General features: G+C 42.9%; 1 protein-coding gene across 1 annotated transcript; it reads right to left on the bottom strand.

The window, feature by feature from the left end:
* Nucleotides 1–603: 603 nt before the first annotated feature.
* On the bottom strand, nucleotides 604–22,181 carry ptpa (protein phosphatase 2 phosphatase activator). The gene is made up of 10 exons (XM_079178579.1): nucleotides 22,137–22,181; nucleotides 21,205–21,314; nucleotides 20,612–20,698; nucleotides 15,467–15,592; nucleotides 14,820–14,937; nucleotides 12,469–12,568; nucleotides 11,951–12,075; nucleotides 10,917–11,017; nucleotides 4,918–5,025; nucleotides 604–1,616 (listed from the first exon to the last, which is right to left on the bottom strand). Exons 1-10 carry the CDS (start codon nucleotides 22,159–22,161, stop codon nucleotides 1,542–1,544), a joined length of 975 nt encoding a protein of 324 aa, XP_079034705.1. The 5' UTR covers nucleotides 22,162–22,181; the 3' UTR covers nucleotides 604–1,541.
* Between the last annotated feature and the right edge of the window lie 395 nt (nucleotides 22,182–22,576).

Here is a 22,576-nt window from a genome sequence, read left to right as displayed (position 1 = left end):
GAAAACCAAGAGCAAAAAGCACGAATTTGACCTTAAATCATTATGAATTTGAATGATACATGTTTAACTCAAATAAAACAAAGACAAACCTGATGCAAAATTAATATTCTGTTCACCATATTATCATTACAGCTGCCGATCTACTGCGAGCTCTTTTAGATGTTTTGTTGCAGCAGGTCTGTCCAGTATGATCCTCTGTTAGAACACCCGACGGTGGAACGTCGCCTACTGTAGGCTGAGTGTTCTCACATATCACCTCTCATAGCAGCCATGGACGGCTTTGCTTTACAGAGATGTTTTGTTGCAGTTAACTTCATGTCAAACCATTTCGTTGCTCCAGTGACAGCGGCAGGCTACCATTAATGTTGTCTGTTCTGGGTCCTCTTTTTCAGGATTCACACAAAAATGATGTTCACCCCAAAATGAAGCCTGTTGCATGTGATTCAGCTGAAAGAGGCTGAAGAGACAAAGCAACCTATTTCTGACTTAAAGCCATTATGGGCAGAATCTTTACGCGTGTTAGCGTGGGACATTTTCAAACTGTGATAACATGCGATAGCTTTAACGTAGCAGGGAAATCGAGAACAAAATTCATGGTTGGGTCACCAGATAAAAGATGAGATTTATTAAATCAGGTTTGACAGGTCAATGTAATTAAAAAATAGTGTTTTTACATTAAAAACAAATGCAATGTTCTTTAAAATGTGCCAATTGTATTTCACATGCAGAATTTAACACTCATTTAAAACCCAGGGTAAGAAAGTACAATGTTTCACCTGGGTTGAGAATTTTGAGGGAAAAGCTTGATAGTTGACAGACTGGAGGGGCAAATTAAAGAGGGATGTCATGCAAAGATTGTGACCAAGCTGACTAAACTCTGAACATTACATTTTGGATGAGCTGTTACAGAAGCTTTGAAAACCTAACCCTTTACTTTTTCCTCTTTGAGCAAGACATTGAACTGTCAAGACATTTTGATTAAGAAAAAACACTCAAACACACATTTCTTAGCAAATTATTAATGTGACTTACATGTTAGGATAACTGGGCAATCAAAATGTTAGTACATTTGCATTCAAATAAAATATTTGGCCTTAAAAGCAAAACCAAAAAAATATCTTAACTTGAAAAAGAATCTATGACAAAAGAGTTTAACGAAGTCACACAAAGTCTCTGCTCATGAGGAGCCACACTTTGGAGGAATATTCAAACATGAGTAGACTTTAAAAAAAGAACAAAAAAGAATCCCTCCATCCCTCAGAAAAAGGAAACAGATTTAAACTCTATCCATTATTTAAATAAAATGAGAAAAATATATATAACAATGTTTCAAAATCATAAAAGGTCATCCACAACATGCTCTGCATTAAAGTTATGGATGGCCTACAAGCTTTCATGACCACATGCGTGTGCGTGTGGGAAACCGTGTGTCAAACTACATGTGGTTGGTTTTTGCTACTGTTTTAATAGCACGAGAAGATGCCAGAGGAAGGGAGAACTGTTGGGATTTTGGTCTTTCCATTGTGAGCGTAGCCCGAGCGTCAAGGCTTCCCTGGCTGGATGGACAGCAGGCTACCAAATTTGAAGTGCTGGATCACAGGGAACTTCTCCATACACTGAAAAGAGAGAAAGGAGGAGGACTGCTTTACCAACACCAGAGACAGTATGCTTCAAATAAAGTACAGTACTGATGAAGTGCAGTCATCATTTCGTACTTTTGAGGAACTTTCAACTTACTGTTCATTATTATACTGCAGTGCGTCTTCAAATGTACCCAAAGATCACAGACAGCTCGTCACATTGTGCAGAATTCTTATCGAAGGTTTTTTTAGTAACTAAAGTATCGTGGTAATATCGTATCGTGACTTAAGTATCGTGATAATATTGTATCGTGGGGGCTCTGGTGATTCCCAACCCTACCATTCAAGTTAGTCCCTAAGATGAGTTGATATAAGTAGTTGTGGAAGTTGTGGCAGCATCTGACTTTCCATTGCTTGAGGTTTAGTGACAGGTAATGTCCTTGTCTTTAAAACAGACAAGGACAGACAGGGGTTCAGTGAGGCCCAACTCCAGAGAGTTAATATCAACAAGTGTTGCTGTTAACTCTTACCACTGGCCTTTCAATTTGAACATGTTCAAAATGTCTGTGGCTCAGCCCAGAGGAAGCCCTTAGTGTGTACTGACATGGACCCAGTTTTGGGGAGCAGCGGTGGGGGTGGTGGGTGTCTGCAGTGGGGGTTGGGAGGCTGTTCTGGGGGAGCACAGTGGAATTGAACTCTTGTTCTCAGTCTGTCTGTGCAGTGACACTATCAGTCATGATCTGGGCAGAACTGGGGTGGAAACACATGCCTCAGAGAACTTTAGTCTAAACATATTCAATCAATGAAAATGTGTCATTGATCACAGATAAACTATCCTAATAAAATGCATTAACAGATTCAATCAAAATAGCCAAAACAAGTGAAGGCAAACCCAGTGATAACCTAACTCAAACCATAGTTATTCGTTTCTGTACACTTTAGTCTTTGTTACCATCGAACCACACAGTGTTTTCTACAGCACACCAAAGTGTTGAAAGGGTAAGTCTGAGATATTCTACATTTTTCTTACGGTCAACAAATCCCATGAGCAAACCCAAACCATCACTGACTGTATCCACTAACAACCCACCAATGAGCCTTACAGTGTCACGTTTGCATGTTCCTTTTGGTCTTTTCAAAAGATTTTAACAAAGAGGAAAACGGAGAATAACACCAGCCTTATCTGTTAAGTGTGTTAATGTCTTTCATTCCTTCAAGGCAGTCTGGAGTTCATTCATTTCTCTCCACTATGTAAATTAACTTGTTGAGACAACAATAAATCCATGATGATATGATGTTCACGGGGATGAATTATCCATCTCAAGCATGTCTGTGCGAGTAGATTTGTGTAGTACATTGAATAGAACTGAACCCAATGGCTGCCTTGAGAAGAAGAAGAAAAAACCCACTTAAACATGACTGGTAGTAACACACACTAGTAGGGGCCTAAATATGCAGAGGAGAGCTGGGTGGCTGATCTTCTCATGTATGGACAAGACATCCTGTGTAATTCTGTCCATTCAAGTCAAGCTAACAGTCCAAGTGCATCCAGCATTGTTTCCCTGAGCATGTGTCATTTCACGCAATCAGTTTATGTTCTGAACAGGCAACAAGCCCCCAGAACTGCCTCCTCTCTGACAGAAAATGGTGGATTCTGCTCTAAGTCTAGTACAACTCTCTGCTGAAACCCTGTGTGGGGCCAGGAAAAGGGAGTGAGGAATGCAAGTCTGCTGATGGTTGCTCCAGGCTTGGAGGAAGGTCGGGACAGGGAGGGGAGGATTTAATGAAGGGAACGGCAAAGGAGGAGGGGGAGGGGGAAGAGGAGGGGGGAGGGGGAGGCAGACAGCTTGGCCCCTCAGCTCTTCGGGAAGGCTCACAGGCTGCTCTGGAAAACACAGGATGTGGGCATGCAGGCGGGGAGAACGGGCTTAGACATCCCCCCAACCGCCCACACACACACACACACACACACACACACACACACACACTTCCATTCTGTCCATTCCTTTATTAACCCTTTCCTGGCTCTCTCCTCTGCTACCCAAAGAAAGAGTGTTAGGCTGCATTCACACCAAATCAGACGTTGTGGCAGAAATGCCAGTCTTCCCATTCATTTGCATGTGGCTAGTTTAGGGTGCGGCAGTGGAGGCTGCCAAAAAAAAAAAACTGAAACGTTTAAACAAAATCAACTTCTGGAGGAACGCAACCTGACGTCACGCTGCATTGGCCAGTAACATAAGCGCCAATAGGACCATAAGACGACCACAGGAAGAAGAGCGGCGTAAATGACAAATGTCACTCAGAACCCCACCTTTTTGATAGGCTGCCTATCCTGCATAGTTACTGAAAGTAAATGTGTTTTTTAAATCTGTGAGTATGGAAAGATTACTCGTAGGACCCGGCTTACTAGTACAATGGCGTCACACAACTGGGCCATTTAAGTGGAACTCTCACACCACAGCAGAACCCTGAGATCATTTTCAATTTGGGGTGAATGCCGCCTTAGGAACTCCGAAGGAACCCGGTGACAGCCGGCTTTCAGCAGTGCTTTGAACCAAATGCTAACATCAGCATGCTAACATGCCTAAAGTGACAACGCTAACGTGTTGATGTTTAAAGTCGTAAACCAAAGTATTGGACAAATTAAATGTTTTACCTTGTGATGGTGCTTAAGGAATTGTGAGAGAAGCACCAAGGTTTTCATCAGTCATATCATCATATTCATCTGCTGAGGACAATGGAATGTCTGTACCTAACATCATGGCGATCCATCCAAAAGTTGGAATTAACATCCACAAATGATGACTGATGGGGACGCCAGTTGAACAGTCAGGGGATCACCAAAGTCAGTCAGATTCATTAGTGAATTGTTGAGCTACTCCAGTCCTCCCTAGAGTCATCACTCTAGCATAGCTTAAATAAAAATGTTTGTAAGTCATTCACGTTACCAAGAGGATGAATCCTACAGACTTTGTTGATCGTCCTGCTTTTCATCTAGCTGCAGCATCAGGTCAATCTTTTGGTTTACTTTTAACATTATTACTAGCTATTTAGTGTGAATTATAGAATTAGCAAAGCATCTTTTGTATTTATTTATCTATGCAGTTCAAATGTGGTGGTTTTCTACCACATTTGAACTTTTTCTATGTATCTTCTAAACACTAAATGTATCTTCTAAACACTAAATGTTTTAGTTTTTTGGGGTCAGCCCAGATTACCACCAATGACATTGAATTGAATTTTAAAACCTGCATGAACTCTTCCTCCACCAGCAGACTGATACATCCCTGAAGAATTGGACTGAGCAGTGGCCCAAGAGAGAACAAAGCGAGCATACCTCGGCCTTGTACATTCTGATCAGGCCCTGGTTGACTTTGGACCAGGAAGCAACAGCACTGATGTTCCACAGCTGGTTGGAGTGTTCGGCAAATGGACCGGTCTTCATCTACAGAAGAGAGAAAGAGTGACAAAGACCCAGACCCAAGTGAGACCCCTTTGGTGGAGCTAATCCTCACTTTATCAAACAGTGTAGTACAAAGGAAAACACTGTTGATTATGGTGAAGGATGACAATGAAATGAAGCGTATTCATTTAGAATTTTAACATAAGCACAGTCACAAAATGATGCCCAATAACATTCTAACTTCAACCTTTGAATACTATCAATGCAGTATATAAATCATAGTTATTCTATTAAGGTTATATTGTATCATTTTATTGCACCACAAGGTTTCATTGATTTGAACAGGACAGCTTTTAAACCTTCCTTTTAGTCCTCTAGAAACCATCATTAAAATGTTTTCACAGAAACCGTAGGCTGGAAAAGTGGCTTTCAAAAGTTTTGAGTCTCTTCAGTGATGAAGCTTTGGTCAGCCTGAGTTGGGTCGGTTAGAACGGGTCCCAATGACGACCCGTTCTCGTGGCAGAGACAGACATGTTTCGGCAAAACCTTTTGGAACACAGAGTTTCTTGATGGACAGTGAAGAAGTGGCGGCTTATGTTGCATGAGTGTTTTTATGGACAATTTCATTCTTTGTTACACAGAAAACAGGTCACCAGTGGAATCCACCGTAAAGGACTGAAACCAAGCTGACAGAAGCTGCTTTTCTAAATGATCGCACAAATGGCAAGCTTCGTATATCTAAGTCTGATTTCTGTAGTTCTTAAAAGGAACGACTGGTTGAGGAAGGGAATGTGAGAAAAGTGATGGTAGGATCCGTCCCTGTACACATCCTTCATTATCACTGTGTACAGTAAGGAATCCAAAGGTAACCTGCCGTTTGATTTATCACAGTCCAGGGAAGATTACAACAAGCTTCAAATGATGCTGCTACATATATTACAATACAATATGTTTACATCAGTAGATCCCATCAGCACTTGTATGTGAAAGTGACAAACACAGAAAGCATGGTCACCAGCTCCACAGAGCTTTACAGCGTCGGTCAGCTCATTGTTTTGGGCTTGATTGGACTCACTCTCACGGCTCATCGCTTCAGGTGAAGCAGGCAGCTGTTTTCAGCAACAAAAAAAGCACGTTTGAGACAGATTTTGTAATAAAAGATACTCCATGTACATACATTGTCTTTGCTTTATCAACGATCTCATATCATCTTTGATCTAAATAGGGAAATCCATTCACTGCATTGACCTTTGTCCCTGTGGACATTATTGATGTTGCTGTCTGGCTAGTCTTGATTGTAACTTTAAAGCTGCATTCACCAGAATCCAATAGTGCCCCCACTGTCCATGTTTGGAAATGAAACTAAAGTGATCCTATGAGCACATTGAACTTGGTCATGTGATGGTACGGTTTCTGTAAATAGAATTGTTTAGCTTTTTAATAATTTTCAGGTTTGTTCTTCTGAAGATGATATGAAGACGGAAGACAAAAGTCATGGCAAGACGAATGCGTGTGACTAAAAACAACAGGCTGACTGTTTTTACTCAATCTTATCATGGAAACGTGATTACTTTGTTCTCTTCTCACACTGACTTCTCTGCTTTCAATATGCAGAACAGAATGTGTGTTCCAGCAAACACCTAATATAAAAATAATATATTCTGGAGAGTGTTGGCTTACAGACAGACAACCACCTAGTAAGAATATACAGCAGAACAATAGGTAGACAGTCACTGTGACGAGAACAAATGTAGGAATTCATAAATGTATGAATGAAGAGAGGACTATCGACTGTTTTCCCACCATTTTCCCCAAGAGGCAGGGGAATCCAAACCCAGACCCTGGGGCATCAATTTAACAACCCCCTCCTTTTTCCATCCCCCCGCCACACTGCTCTAGACACTTTCCAGGGCCTCGCCTGAGAACACATGGGGGAGGGGCATGAGGAGGGAGGAGACAGACCGTATTCCCTGGAGGAAGGAGTGATTCACAGCAGCATGTGGGGAAGGAAGTGACTCATGTTTAGGACGACACACACACACACACACACACACACACACACACACACACACACACACACACACACACACACACACACACACACACACACACACACACACACACACACACACACACACACACACACACACACACACACACACACACACACACACGGCGTGTTGAATACTCAACAGTACACAATAAGGCCAGAAATAGATCCAAGCGCGTCTTGTTTATTCTGTTTTACTTACCAAACAAAAAGTCAAATTCAACAATGAGAGTTAAGTGGTATTAACTATTAAGCCTTAGTATTGTTGCTATGGTTACCCATCATTAAAACACCTTGCACTTGGAGTTAGAATGGAGGTTGTGGGTAATGGTCCATCAACTGGAGCCAGAGTCCAAATGAACTGTGTTGACTTCTATTGACTTCCTCGGTTGGTTGGTTAATGGTTTGCAGTTATAAGACACGAGTACAAATAGGAATAAACTTATTGTCCTGAAACTATTGAGCTGAGGCTTTACTGGCCATTATCAATCCATCCACTCTCCGTAAGCACTTATCCTTCTCTGGGTAGCAGGGGGTGGGGCCCGATCCCAGCTGACATCCCACACAATCATGGGCTGGCACATACAGCAATTCACACTCGCAGGCAATTTAGAGTCAGCTGTATGTCTTTGGGAGGAAGCGGGGGCCGGGTGGCCCGGGAATCAAATCCCGGGCCCTGTTACTTTGAGGTGACACTGCTAGCCACTACACTACCAGGCTGCCCAACACAAGGCTAGAGGGAATCTATTGAGACTGACCAGCACTGGTCAGTGATTAGCTCACTAGTAACAGCAGCGCACCAACTGAACACTGAGAACAGTCACAACCTCAACAAGCTTCTACAAGCACTTTGCAAGAACGAGCAGATTCATTTGACCTTAAACTCTTTGACCATTTTTCTAGATCAAAAATATCAATAAGAAGAAGAAAACATGCAGGTTGTTGAGAAGTCACTGAGATCTCTTGGTGTGAGTAACATTTTAAGAGTTAAATATACGAGGGGATACTATGAAGAAAAAGACAGTCAATTAGAAGTTCAGTGGAGGCGTAACATTAATGTCTTAGGGCAGTGGTTCCCAAACTGTTTCTGTCAAGCCCCCCCCCACCCCAGATGGGTCATACCTTCTTTGTTTTGAATTAATTGCATTATAATATATAAACTCTATAACATATTTGGGTTTTTTTCTAAAATGAGTACATATCACTTCACCCCTTCACAGTTTATTGTTCAGTTTGTTTTACTGGGAAAAAAAATAGCAATAATAAAATAGATTTCCAAAAAGATTGGACTTTAGATTGCTTTCAGACATTAATTGCATTACATTCTTGAATATATTTTCAAGTAGAATTAACTTAAAATGTTAAAATTGAAGTTAGGAACAGGGCAACAACTTACAGTTACCCATTTAACAGCTTTTTCAAACTGAATTAGTGTGCAAGAAAATAAAAAACCCTACATATAGAATAATGATCAAAGACTTGATGTGCAAGTTACTCAGTGCTTTCTCAGCATAGATCACATTCCTATGCAGAGGCACATTCTTATTCCTACATGTAAATTGCTTTCTGACATATTCATTTGTAAATAAAATGAATTTAAATTTCTTTTAAGTCCATTTCTCTCTCTCTCTCTGCGTGGTTGGAACATAGTGTATGTCACGTCGGTTCCGCTTGATTTCTTTTTACTTCATTTTTATTTCTTAGGTGCAACCATATGATATAGTGCGCTATCTTTACAACTTGTTTGCAATTGTATTCATCATTTTATTTTATATTGTTTTACCGGTGTCTGTGTGCTTGGGGGTTGGTGATGAACAGTGTCCCCCCTGTAGTTCCAATGCCCCCCACAGGAGCTACCATGCAAGGTGCCACCTGCCCATCAGGACTAACTAATCATTCACACCCGTTCATGGGAGCAATTTGGGGTTGAGTGCCTTGCCCAAGGACACATCAACATTGACTAGCGGAGTCAGGGATCGAACCGCCGATCCTCTGATTGAAGGACGACCCGCTCTACCACTGAGCCACAGTCACCCCTAGATCCGCCCCTAATCAGCTAATTGTTGAACAATGTAAGAGTGGAAACATTGTGATCACAACAGCGACTGACAACACAAGAACACGCATACAATGAGACTTCTATCCATGAAGCTCTTGCCCTGGTGCATGCTGGGAGTCCTCCCTTCCCTCATACCTGTAACGCGATGAGTACAGTACTCAGGGTCGTTTGTCTGATGGACAGTCCCAAACCCAAAGATATTTAGTTTACAATGATACAAAACAGAGAAAGGCAGCACATCCTCTCATGGTCCTCTGACACTGAAACCAGAGAATGTTTGGTATCTAAATCACCAACAATTGACCGGTTATCAAAACATATACAGGTTCATTTTCTGTTCATCGTCTTTTAGTTCTAAAACAGTTCTAAAATATGACGACTGAAAAAATGAAAACTGCCTAACGGAGAGCCGCTGAGGCCCTTCTTGACACAACAGCAGCATTCTTTCATGACCTTTGATGGCCGCGAGGAGGAGGGAGAGGTCAAACGGCAGGAGGAGGAGGAGGAAGAGGAGGAGGAAGAGGAGGGAACCCAATGGTGCTTCTGAGTGGGAAGGAGGCAAAGGATGTAGCTGCTCCAACAACGCCCTCTTCTACTTCCCTCCCCTCCTTTTCCTCTTCAAAAACAAAGCCATTGGTTCCTGCTCTGGCTCTCCACCAACACAATCCATCTTCCTTTTCCTGGACAAAGCTGAGCCGGACCAATTCATTTCCAACAGCTAAATCAGTACAATGTCTCCTTAAAGGATATATATTAATATGTCATTTAATATAGCATATCTTACTGGTAATCTAAAAAGTACACAGCGATAGGATACAGGAAGAATAAAAAGGAATTTTATATACATGTGAGGAGATTGTCAGAGTTCAACCACACAGTGAGGGTAATGCCCACTAGAGGGCAGTACTCCTATTAAACAGCAGGGATGGAACTGATGACAAGACCTCTAACAAAACCAACAGCTGAGTTACTGTAAAGTTTTAATTCAAGACAGTATTTCAATTCCTTTTGCCATTATTTGACTGTTAGCCGGGTAGAGAGACAGGAGGCCCGGGGACAAGCCGGGAATCAAACCGTAAATGTTGTGGCTATGTGGCATGCGCCTGAACCATCGGGCTACCTGGGCGCCTACTATATGAGCTATTTTTCACCCATGGATCTTCCTGGATCTGTCTGAAGATAATCCACAGAGAGCTCCTTGGGCTCCCTGGGTTTTTGCTCTTACAATTCAAATTGGAATCATTCATTTTATGTTTAGGTCAGTTCACACAGAGAGAAAAGGTCATTCTTATGCACCTCACAGTGAACAGTTTAGCTACTAAATGCTCCGCTATGTTCAGCAGCTAGTTGCTAGCTCTTCTTTGTGCCGTTCAGTGCTGAGCAGCTGGATAAGACGACACCTTACACTGAAAACAGCTGCTGCTGGAAACAACATGAGGGCAGGAAGACTGAACCACAACCAGAACAATGAACTCTAATGTGTTAAATGCACATGTGATAAGTCATGTTGAGAAACACCTTTTATATTACACAGTCATGTGATCTATTGTTAATACCAAACATTGACTAGAGTTATTTTTAACACAATAGAGTCCAATGTCACCACGAGAGTCAAGTTTATATTCAGAGAGTTGACACTGTTCAACAAGAGTCAGGAGCATCAGCAGGGAGGATGAACAGCATCCCTTTGTGTTGGGTTGCATTACATTGACATGTGTACCTGTTATTTTATCTTTAGTTAGTACTCACAGAGATTTGTTCAGAAGTGAACATCAGAGCAGATATAAAAAGAAACAAATGGTTGAGTGCGTTTCATTTGCCCACCTCATTTATGAACTTGATGCACTCCAGAAACATGAAGTCTTGGTGGTGCTCGTTCACCACCCTCTCATCGATGAAGTGCCGGGGCTCTAGTGTTGGGTGATCTGAAGGGAGAATGAGCTGTAAGTGCACATGTTCACCACCAGGTGTACCCTGTTACCTTTCCATTAACTGAGATCAAGGCCCCATCCCAGCACTGCTACACAGGATGAACACAACTACAGCATGACTTGTAGTTAGCATAGTGCACTGGTCTTCTTCTCTTTCTGACGTGTGGCAGCAGGAACAGCACAGGTGTAAATCCTATTGTTCATGCTGGCTCACTGTCTCGTGGTCATGGCTTACTGGGACATTTACATGTTAGTAAATGTTGTCAGTAATATGTAACAATGACATTAGTCCTGTTTTAGCTTCCCTATACCATCAGCCTGTTTAACATTTGGTTTTAGATTCTGATGTTATGCATTATTGTTTTAGAATATCTAGCTACACTGAGGAACGCCACTGAATTCCATATTATCTCCTGATGGGTAAGCTATGTAAGGCAAAGAGTCTGGGCAGGTTTAGTCTATGGTGTTTATTATCTTGTTGGTGTTGCTTAAGTTACTGTGTCATTTTTATAACATGGTGTGTATGCTCAACAATCGCTGAGATTAATGACCGAGATCGTTAATGCTGTGTATTTCAATACTGCTGCAATCGTGTTAAGATGTTTCACCGCTGGTGAGACCGGAAGTTGCCGTTTGATCAGTTGAACGGTCAGAACCGCGGCTGTGCAAATCAGAGAGTTGTCAGTCGTGTTTCTGTGGATGAGAGAACAATCTTCCGTACTCCACTGCGGTGGATCTTATTTTGTTTTGTTTGCTTTCTCTCTTCTTTTACTAATCCACACATATAGCTTTAAGCTAATGTAGTTCAGGGTGAGCTAACTGCTATCAGGCACATGTAGATAGCGTGACCTCTCTTTTGTCTATCGCCATGTTAGAGTCCGGCGCCACGGACGGACGGACGGACACACACACACAAGAGACTCTTACCTACAAACTGGGAGCTTCCCCAAATGAAGGGCAGAAACTGGAAGTCATCTAGTCCCCATACACCTTGGCTCCCAGCTGGCTCCATCCTGTAGGTCCTTTGTAGCTTCCGCATCACTTCCAGATACCTGCAGAAACAAACGGTACTCACACTGTAGGGTCCCAATAGAGACGGATCACCTGGACAGGTCTCCAGACTATCACAGGGCAGACACACAGAGCCAGACAACCATTCACGCTCACATTCAACACCTACAGGGAATGTAGAGTCATCACTTAATCTAATCCAATCTAATCTTTGGACTGTGGGAGGAAGCCGGAGAACTATTATTTACCACAATGATATACAAAATGTACATCAACTACACTTGAGAAAGAATGAAATAAGACAAGTTAACGCAGTGAATTACATACCTGACAAACTAAATCATCTGTCACATCACATGATCATGCTCACACATGACTATTTTTCAACACGCGTCATTACCTGTATAGTGCTGAGCACAGCAGTAGCAGCTCACCTGTTAAACACCATGAAAACAATAGCCAGCTGATCATCTGACCGGAGAGCTCCAACCTTGCAGAGGCAGCAGAGGAACGCAGCGAAGGCAGCTTCATGACCTGAGAAGATAAACACACACATGCCAGATGTTCAAACAGGAACAGCAGCTGTGTGCAGTCCACCTGTGCTTCACAATGTTAAGCAGCTGTCCAGATCCTGTTTCTTCCACCTAAGAAATATCAGTAAACTGAGATCTGTAGCATCAACAGCTGAACTAGAGATGATCATACACACCTTTATCTCGTCACGCATCGACTACTGTAACACACTTTTCTCGTCACTCAGTGTATCTGCTCATTTGACTAAAAACTCATGTCCTAGGCCTGCTTTTAAACCATGTTTTAATCTTGTACTTTGTGTTTATGTAAATGATTGGCCCTATGGTCACATGGGCCAATTCTGCCCTGTTAAGCACTTTGTGACTTATGTCTGTAAAAAGCACTTTATAAATACATTTTACTTACTTACTTCAACTCACCACCTTTCTTGATTTGACCGTAATGTGATGAACAAAACCCGACAATGTAATCAAGCTACTACATCTGCTTTCAGTTAGTACTTTGCAACATACTACTTCTATGAATTGGGTTTTGTTACTTGTAGTTTATAGACCACCGCTGCTTTTACTTCTGCTCAATATTTCTGCCTTTTGTCCAAATGTCCTCTTTACTGAAGGACTCTTTGCAGTGATTGACTCTCCTTCTTCATACATTATCACAGCCTTGTTTTCAATGCATTTACACATATGGCATTTAAAAACATCTCAAAGCCACGTGTAGTCTTGAAGCTTAACTCAAAGTCTTTGAGCTGGTCTAGTGTTTCTTCACCTTTGTAGGACTAAATGCCTGCTGCCTTCATAAAGCTCTGAATCAGGCCTACTTTTGACACAATAGCACCTCCTGGTGAAATATAACAAACACCACAGCAGCTACGTGATCGTGTGTCAACATGACAGAACAGATCCCACCAGGGCGATGACAGAGGAGCTACAATAGGCAAGAAATCCAATCTGGTAACATTCAGATAGAAATCATTTAAACATTTTCTCCCTCATCTCTAGAGGTCATCTTGCACATTTGAGTTTCTGGAGATCACAGCCGTGAAAAATATTTTGACAATCCAACAGCAATGCCTCTCCAGATAAAGTGTCTGCTAGTGCAGATCATCCACAGAACACAGCATCATAAACTAAATCCCATTCATGCATGTATTGGGATGGAGGCAGAAATCTCAGAGGTTTTTAAAACTTTTTAAAACTTTTTTTGCTGTGGCCCAACTAGGGTTGGGTACCGAAACCTGGTGCCAATATGGCACAAAAGTGTGGCTGTTTTTATTTTGAAAGTCCGTTGCTCGCTGGCATCGGTGGAGGAATGGAGACTACTGGACATCGCTGCGGTAAAGTCAGCAGACACTCAGATCTCCGTGGTCAACTCAACAGACACTTACATGTTAGTGACCTATACGCTGAAATTCACGGTAAACGCATTCAAACGGCACAAATCGGGAGCGAGCGAAGGACTTTGAAAGTTAGCGGAAAGTTTAACGTGAGACAACATCCGGTTTCTTCAGACGAACATCCGGTTTTCAGAATAAGATGCCAACAAAGTATGAATTATATTCACATTAAGTATAAAGCATGCTACCTGCATCTCGTGAGTTAAAGGGAAAATACACCTAAACTGTGCGTAAAGTGTTTTGATCGCTGGGTAACCATCATCACCTCGGAGTTACAGCATTATAGTGATGAACAGTAGAGCTGCATTCACATGCTCTGACTGTCATGAAGACACAATACACAGATTTAGATGAAACGTGCTGAAACATTGTATTCCTGTTGCACAGCAGTGGAACGTTTCACATACAGTCAGCACACTGAGCACAGATAGTGAAGAGATAGAACTGCTACTGTGTAAAGGGAATACTGCTGTTAAAAAGAACCTTATTTGTTTAAAGTGTTTGCAAACCAAATGTTATTGCCCTTTTGTTCATATAGCAGTACTTTTAAAATAAAAGTGCACAATACACTACTTTTAAATTAATTATTGAACTTTGCCATAACAATGAGATCATCGCAAAAAATCCATGCGATTAATCGCGATTCAAAATTGTAATCATTGCCCAGCACTAATATTTATAGTATACTTTAAACAGTTAATATATTGTTCAATTTGAAGAAAGAAATTTGCCTTGGCAATAAAAAAAGTATCGGTTCAGGCACCGTTATCGGAAAAATACCCAAACGATACCCATCCCTACCCCTAACTCCAGTGCTTTGTAAAGAATTATAGCAATACAGAGGTAAACAGTTACCTGTTCCATAGTCTATCCTGGTGGCGTTCCCCACAGACTCTTTCAGATAGACAGCTATCTCTGGAGCTGCAGCAGATCTGTCAGCTGGGAGCATCGCTGCCACCAAAACCTCTGCCTCCTGCACACACACACAAACACATCACCTGTGAGCTGCAAGCCTTCTACCTGCAGAACAGCTTTGAGACATAGAGGGAGTGTCCAATCAAACATGGGGAGAGCTTTATGGATTGTGTGGAGTGAGGTAAAGGTTACAAAGGGTCAGTACGTTTCCAGAGAATGTCTGGACATTTTCAAAAAGAAGTTAAGTTCGTTCATTTTGAAAACTTTGCACAGTTTCAATACAAAATGATTATGAACATTTTAAGGGGGGGGGGGGGGGTACACAAAACACATACTGGGTCTTTAGGCATGTTTTCAGCCTGAAGCAAAGCACACAGTTAATAAGCTCTCTGAGCAGCTCTTGGCATCAGACATTGGAATATCAGTTAAATGTTGCTGTGTGTGTGTGTGTGTGTGTGTGTGTGTGTGTGTGTGTGTGTGTGTGTGTGTGTGTGTGTGTGTGTGTGTGTGTGTGTGTGTGTGTGTGTGTGTGTGTGTGTGTGTGTGTGTGTGTGTGTGTGTGTGTGTGTGTGTGTGTGTGTACCAACCTGGTCTAGTTTGGAGAACCAGGTTCTGTAAGCCTTATTACCAAAGCGTGATGGCTGGTCAACGGGAGGGGTCTCGTTTATCCATCGGTCCAGAGTCCCTAAAAGAGCTAGTAACTTCTCCACCGTCTGTCACACAACAAGACAACAGTAACTGCAGCAACACTTGAAGTGATATTTATCATCATCATCATCACATGGTGGGGAGCAAACAATAAAGCAGTGTATGGGGGGCTGAGCCTCAGATGGTTAAACCTCAGCGATCACTTTGTGTTTCCATGTAGCAGAATATCAAGAGTTGTTCTCACTGACTCATGTTTCTGTTCTCAGACAAATTACAAAGTATGAAGATGTGATTATTCTGAAGGACAACAGCAGCTCCTGTGACACTCCATCAGAACACTAGTTGATTCTGTGAAGTCGACTGACGGCTTAGACATAAATACAGCTTCATGTGTGATAAGCTGTGTTTATATTTGAAATGAGTGCTGGCTTCTGAGAACTGCCACATGGCACCTGAGCATGTGTGAAAGGTGACGGCATGTCATGGTTTCAGAAAAGCTCTGTTTTCCTGGTCCACTATGTGACACCTGTGGTTTCAGTCCTCCACTCTGGAGGGGCTCACGTTCATGGACATCTGCCAGAGCGTTGTCACGGAAATGACGTGACTTGATCAGCTGGCTCCCATTAAAACCAAAACTGTCTCATTCACACACTCAGCTCCCTGGTATACTCCCGAACTCCATCATATGAAATCCCATAAGCGCCAGCTTGAAAGACTGCAAGAAAACAGGTTTAACAGTCCATCTCCAAGCCCACTCTGACTACCTTCAACAATACAAAGACGCTCTCATCTCAGCCGGGTCCACCTACTACTCACACCTCATACACTCTGACTCTTCTACACAATAAACAAGCTTCTCAACCCAAGGACAACACCTCCACATCCTTCACAGTGAACAAATACAACTCTTTCTTTTCATTTTTCCAAACAAAAATTGACACCATCTACAGCAACCTGAACACCTCCCCTGCCCTTGCGTTTCAGCAACGTTTTCGAAATGATCTCCGTCATGTGACTTTTCACGTACACTGGGCATGCGGGTGGGTGCCGATGTGAACAGGAAGTAGATTGGTTGCTTAACTAAACAAAATACGACAGAGTAATAAAGTAGTCTTCAATATTGAAAGATTGTGTTTGATACTTAAGATCTTCCTCTATGAACTCAAACAGACACATTTCATGGAAAGTTTTACTTTCTGGCTTAGTTACAGCACTGCAGGTTTTGCTCACACACACACACACACACACACACACACACACACACACACACACACACACACACACACACACACACACACACACACACACACACACACACACACACACACACACACACACACACACACAGTTGTTGTTCTCACTCGTAGCTCTGCTGGTGGCTTAACTATCTGTCCTACTGGAGAGCAATTAATGTTTTGTTCCTTTACATTTTATCTGCGGACTTCACAATAGTTATGCAGAACAGAATAAGCATTAATAAGGACAGGAAAGTCTTCCGTTGTGTGTCCAGCACCCTTCCTAAAGCCGCTAACCGTGACTTCAGACGGCCGCTCTGTAGGGCTGATAACGCCGCTGGTCACGCCGCTCACTAATCGCTCCAATAACAGCCGCTTCCTCCATAATAATGCAGACTTTAACTGAACAACAGCTGCTAGTAAAGATAACAATGTCAGTAACGCCTGTAATCAGTTGTTCTTGTCACCTCCAGAATCGACTACTGCAACAGTATTCTTCATGGCACATCATCCAAAATCCTAAATAAACTCCAGTACATCCAGAACTCTGCTGCTCACCCACTCCCGTGATCACATCCCCCCTGTTCTCCAGAATCTCCACTGGTACCCCGTCCCACAATGGATCCAATACAAAGTCCTTCTCCTCACTCATAAAGCCCTCCATAATCAGGCCCCCTCCTACCTCACCGACCTGCTCCAACACCACACTCCATCCCGTTGGCTCCGCTCCTCTGATGCCTTTTTATGATGATTTTGATGTTTGTAAAGTGTCTTTGAGAATTTTGAAGTGCTCTATAAATAACATGTATTATTATTATTATGACTTTAATAATAATGGTCATCCAATAGGGCAGCTTGAAGTTACAAAAATACACTCTGCACTACTGTTTTATAATTCAAGTTTGGTACAGTTATCCATGTGACTGGATCATGCCACTGCTCTGTGTTGGCTTAAAGGACACAGTAGGTTCAGTCTGTCATAAAACAATACTCATTATCACACTGCACACTGAAAGCGTCCCAACTGAAGTGACATGCTGAGAAGCTTTCTGAGCAAACAACTGACCCTCAGGTGACAGCCTTTCACTCTCCAGGCCTGCACGGACAACTCCACCTGCCCCATGGCTGTCGGACTCAGTGCGTACTGATAGACGGAGCCTAAGAGAGATTGAGCGTAAATGTAGAAAAGCCAAACTCCCGGAGGACCTTCTTAACTTCCAATCACTTCATTCCACTTTCTCCTCCTCTCTATCTACTGCTAAAGCTGCTTTCTTCCGATCTAAAATCCTAACCTCTGCTTCCAATCCTAAAAAAAAAAACTCTTCAAAACTTTCTCTTCGCTCCTCAAACCCCCCCCCCCCCCCCCCCCTACTTCCTCCTTGACGATTTCGCCAACTTCTTTGACAAGAAGGTAAACAATATCAGATCCTCCTCTCAGCCTCCCTGTCCCTGTCCACTCTCTACCTCTCTAGCTCTTCCCCCTCAGCTCTCCCTCCCCTCTCCATGCCCCATCTTACCCTATCTTGCTCCCCTCTCCCCTAACGAGGTGCTCAACCTTGTTACATAACCGCCCCACCACGTGCTCCCTTGACCCAATCCCCTCCCCTCTTCTTCAGCCTATTGTGACTGAACTCCTTCCTTTCCTCACCCACCTCATCAACACATCTCTTATTTCAGGATGCTTTCCCACGGCTTTCAAGACTGCCAGAGTCACCCCCCCCCCCCTCCCTCTCTTCTACCCTTTCTATCCAAAACACTTGGACGTGCTGTCTTTAACCAACTGTCTTCCTATCTCCACCAGAACAGTCTCTTGCACCCCCACCAGTCCGGATTCAAAGTGGGTCACTCGACTGAGACAGCCCTCCTTGTGGTGACGGAGTCGCTTCACGCCGCGAGAGCTAACTCTCTTTCCTCTGTCCTGATTCTCCTGGACCTGTCTGTGGCGTTTGACACGGTGTGGCGTTTGACGCCCCTTCCCCTCAAGGGTGGAGAGGAGGATCTGGTAACCACCAGATCCTCCTCTCCACCCTTGAGGGGATGGGCGTCTCAGGCTCTGCACTCTCCCTGTTTGCATCCTACCAGGTGACATGGAGGGGGGCCGTGTCGGAACCACGCATGCTGACTACGGGGTTCCACAAGGTTCAGTCCTGGGCCACCTTCTCTTCTCACTCTACACAACATCTCTGGGTTCTGTTATTCGCATGACTTCTCCTACCATTGTTATGCCGATGACACCCAGCTGGTCTTGTCATTTCCCCACAGTGACACCCAAGTGGAGGCACGCACCGCTGCGTGCTTGGCTGACATCTCGAAGTGGATGGCGACACACCACCTCGAGCTCAACCTGGACAAAACGGAGCTACTGTTCCTCCCGGGGAAGGGTTGCCTGCACCAAGACATGTCCATCACCATGGACGATACCGTGGTGACACCAACTTAGACTGCGAGGAACCTGGGTGTGACCCTGGATGACCAACTGTCGTTCTCAGCAAACATCTCATCGGTTACACGCTCCTGCAGATTCCTGCTCTACAACATCAGGAGGATTCGCCCCTTCCTCACTGAGGAGACGGCGCAGGTGCTCAACCAGGCTCTTGTCATCTCCCGCCTGGACTACTGAAACTCCCTACTTGCTGGAGCTTGTCCAGAAAGCTGCAGTTCGTCTGGTGTTCAATCACCCCAAGTTCCCAGACACAACTTCCTTTCTCCGTGCTCTACACTGGCTACCTGTAAGAGCTTGCATCCAGTTTAAGACCCTGGTGCTAGCCTACAGCTCCTTCCCATCTCCAGGCCATGGTCAAGCCCTACAATCGCGCCCGACCACTTCGCTCTGCTGCCTCGGGGCGATTGGTTGCCCTGTCGCTCAGAGGTCCCTGTGGCCGATCGACCCGGTCACATTTTTTTTCTGTCCTGGCCCCACAGTGGTGGAATGAACTCCCCACTGACGTCAGAACAGCTGCCTGTCTTTCGGCGCAGGCTGAAAACTCACCTCTTCAAGAAGTACTACCTTGAGCCTTCCACTCAGCACTTATTGTATTCGTATTAGTTTGTTGCACTTATTGTATTAATTTGTTTCTGCACTGTATTTTTGCTCTGGTTTATACTCTTAGATGGTTGTTTAAAAAAGGAGATGCACTTATGACTTCTGGTGACTAGTAGTTCTCTTGAATACCTATGTTGAATACACTTATTGTAAGTCGCTTTGGATAAAAGCGTCTGCTAAATGACTGTAATGTAATGTCTTAGGGTTCTAGATAGCTACTGATGGGATGAGGTCTGACAACAGCAGCTCATTACTAGTAAACAGTTGGCTTGGTGTGGACATTAACTGGTACAAAGTAGCCATAGATTTGTTTCAGTGTCATGTGAAAATGAACAGCCAGGTAAATGAACCAGAGATAAACAGCAAGAGAGAGATCTCAGGTCAGATCTACAGCGGCTAATACAGCTAAAAGTGTGGGCTTACTGTGTCTTTATTGTATAATTTTATTAGCCGCAGGAAACACTGCCAAAAAGCACTTGAAAAGCTGTCAATAATAGATTTGTTTGGACTCTAGATTGTGTGATCCAAAATAATCAGAGTGCACTAATACTACTGCTTAGAATCTGCCACTGTTTACCTGTCCAACCTATTGATGCAGACTGGCTTTATTCACACACAATTAACCAATATAGTCTGCAGGACCTGCACCACTCAGATCAATATTAGATGTTTTTCTTTCAAAATAATATGGGACATGGGAGTATTGTTATCTTTCATCTTCTTTAAACCCAACAATAAACATCTGTAGAGATGTAGAGGCTACCAGCACATGCTTTTAGAAGCAACTGATATGAAAGAGAACATACCTCTGACACTTTATATTCACATGTGAGCTTCTTTCCCTTCACACCTTCATTCAGAGTCAGAACGAAGCCCATGTAGTCAGCATACGCCTGTAAGAGGGAGACATGTGTATTAAGATGTGCAGTCCGATCAACAGCTACAAAAACTAAAACCAATACCTTGATTTTGACAGAAATATTGCTACTAAATGGATATTGATCCAGATTAGGCCTTTGTTCCACTGTGATGGACTACAATCAGACAAAACTCTTCACCTGTACACTTCAAAAACGTAATAACTTTAATCGCTTCCCAATGTTTTCATTATTATTTGCTTGAATTCAATCATAAAAAAAACCTCTAAACAACTACAGCAAACAAACTGCAGGTGTGAACAAAGCCGAGAATCACAGATGATAACCATTATTATTATAAAGAGATTCATTTAATGACAGATTCCCTTTTAGTCTTGGAGAAAGCAGTGGTTATTGACGGCTGATTTGAGAAACCTGTCTCAGTAGCATTCTGATCAGCCTACATGTTCTTGGTGTTGTTTGGTACTTGGAGAGTCAAACAAAAACAGAAGACTTGGCACCATGCTGATGCAGCAACCTACTTGAGATCGCTTCCACTTGCTCATGTCTGGCACCATGCTGATTTCTTTCTTGGGTACCATGAAGGTGACGCTGTCTGTGACTTCATGTGCTTCATCCTCAGGAGTGGATCCTAAATAGTTTAAGAAAAGACAGATTTCAGAAGAAATTGCAGTTCAGATATGCAGCAGATATCTTATTGTTTTTGGCAGCTAACTTTAGTTTTTTCAAATAAGAGAATTCAATATTCACTCAATCTGAGATTTTTCACAGAGTATTACGAACTGGATTTTAAAAGATGTGGATGGCTACCAGACAGAAGAGATCTAACGAAAGACGCATTAAGTTGCACGATGGGAAATGTAGGACCCAATATTGTTGGAGCGTGACTCAAGCTAAGGACTACAATTCAGGAAATCTTGGCCTCTGCTGCTTAATTTTTGACAAATCATGTTTAAATACGTGTGCTGTGACTGCTGCACTTACACCTTTAAGCAGAACGCTTACTCAATGACAACAGGAATACTTGGCTCCATTCCGCGTGGAATAAAGGAACCCTAACCAACTTCTAAATGCTATCTCTCATGGTGATGTTCTTAATAATAAGTGAACGCCAGTGGTGCCACACTGCAAACTGTCTCCTGCAAATTCTCTCTACGTGCTAGCTAACACCTTCCATTAGTTCTTTTTAAGAGTTTGACAATGACAAACTAGTAATTAACAAGCACAAATGGCAGCTCAAGTTATTCAAAATGTAACGTTAGGGGGTGTATTGCACGAGGACAGCGACAATATGCCTCCTAGGCTTATATACCAAGCGAAAAGTTAATTCACGACTTAGTGTCCCATGTGGCAGTGTGATGCACCTGCTAACGTTCTCGGAGTTTAACACAAGAGAGCTAAAGCGATACAGTGCCTCGTAAAGCTGAGCAATAGCTATCAGCCGTGGCTTTACCTGACTGCTGCTCTGTTTCCGCCATGGTGAGGATAACAGTCTTCTTCGTGGGTTTCAGGCACATTTAAACTAGCCACAGCGCATTACTGCCACCGCTGTTCAAAATATAAATGGCGCGCCAGGTTCTATCGCATAGCCCCTACTAACAATACATCGATTTTCACTTTTACTACATTATTCTAGTGTCGTGCATTACATTTTTTTTGGCACTGTTAGCTTGTTAACGTGCCAGCATACAGTGACACTAAATGGCTCTGGTGAAATGTTCTGAGTCTAATGGTTCAGCAAAAATATACTGGAAGTATTAAATATTAAAGTACTGAAATGCATGTCCTGTTTAGTCCCTCTTTCAGAACGCTATATGCTCCGCTAACACTGTTTCCCTCCGTAGTAATTTATTGAACATATACCGGTAAACCCTACATGACTCCATCAATAAG

This window comes from Pholis gunnellus (genome assembly GCF_910591455.1).
Source record: "Pholis gunnellus genome assembly, chromosome: 18".
Classification (NCBI taxonomy): Eukaryota; Metazoa; Chordata; class Actinopteri; order Perciformes; family Pholidae; genus Pholis; species Pholis gunnellus.
The sequence above is the reverse complement of the archived record's forward strand: the minus strand, read 5'-3'. Positions and strand labels throughout refer to the sequence as shown.

What these genes read in the sequence shown, in the direction of transcription:
- ptpa (XM_079178579.1), bottom strand. Translation starts at nt 22,161, where the DNA reads ATGGCGGAAACAGAGCAGCAGTCAG. An exon ending in GGTTCTCCAAACTAGACCAG is followed by an intron (nt 14,938 to 15,466) that starts GTTGGTACACAC and finishes GTGTGTGTGCAG; the next exon opens with GAGGCAGAGGTTTTGGTGGC. An exon ending in TCAGAATGTACAAGGCCGAG is followed by an intron (nt 1,617 to 4,917) that starts GTATGCTCGCTT and finishes CTCTCTTTTCAG; the next exon opens with TGTATGGAGAAGTTCCCTGT.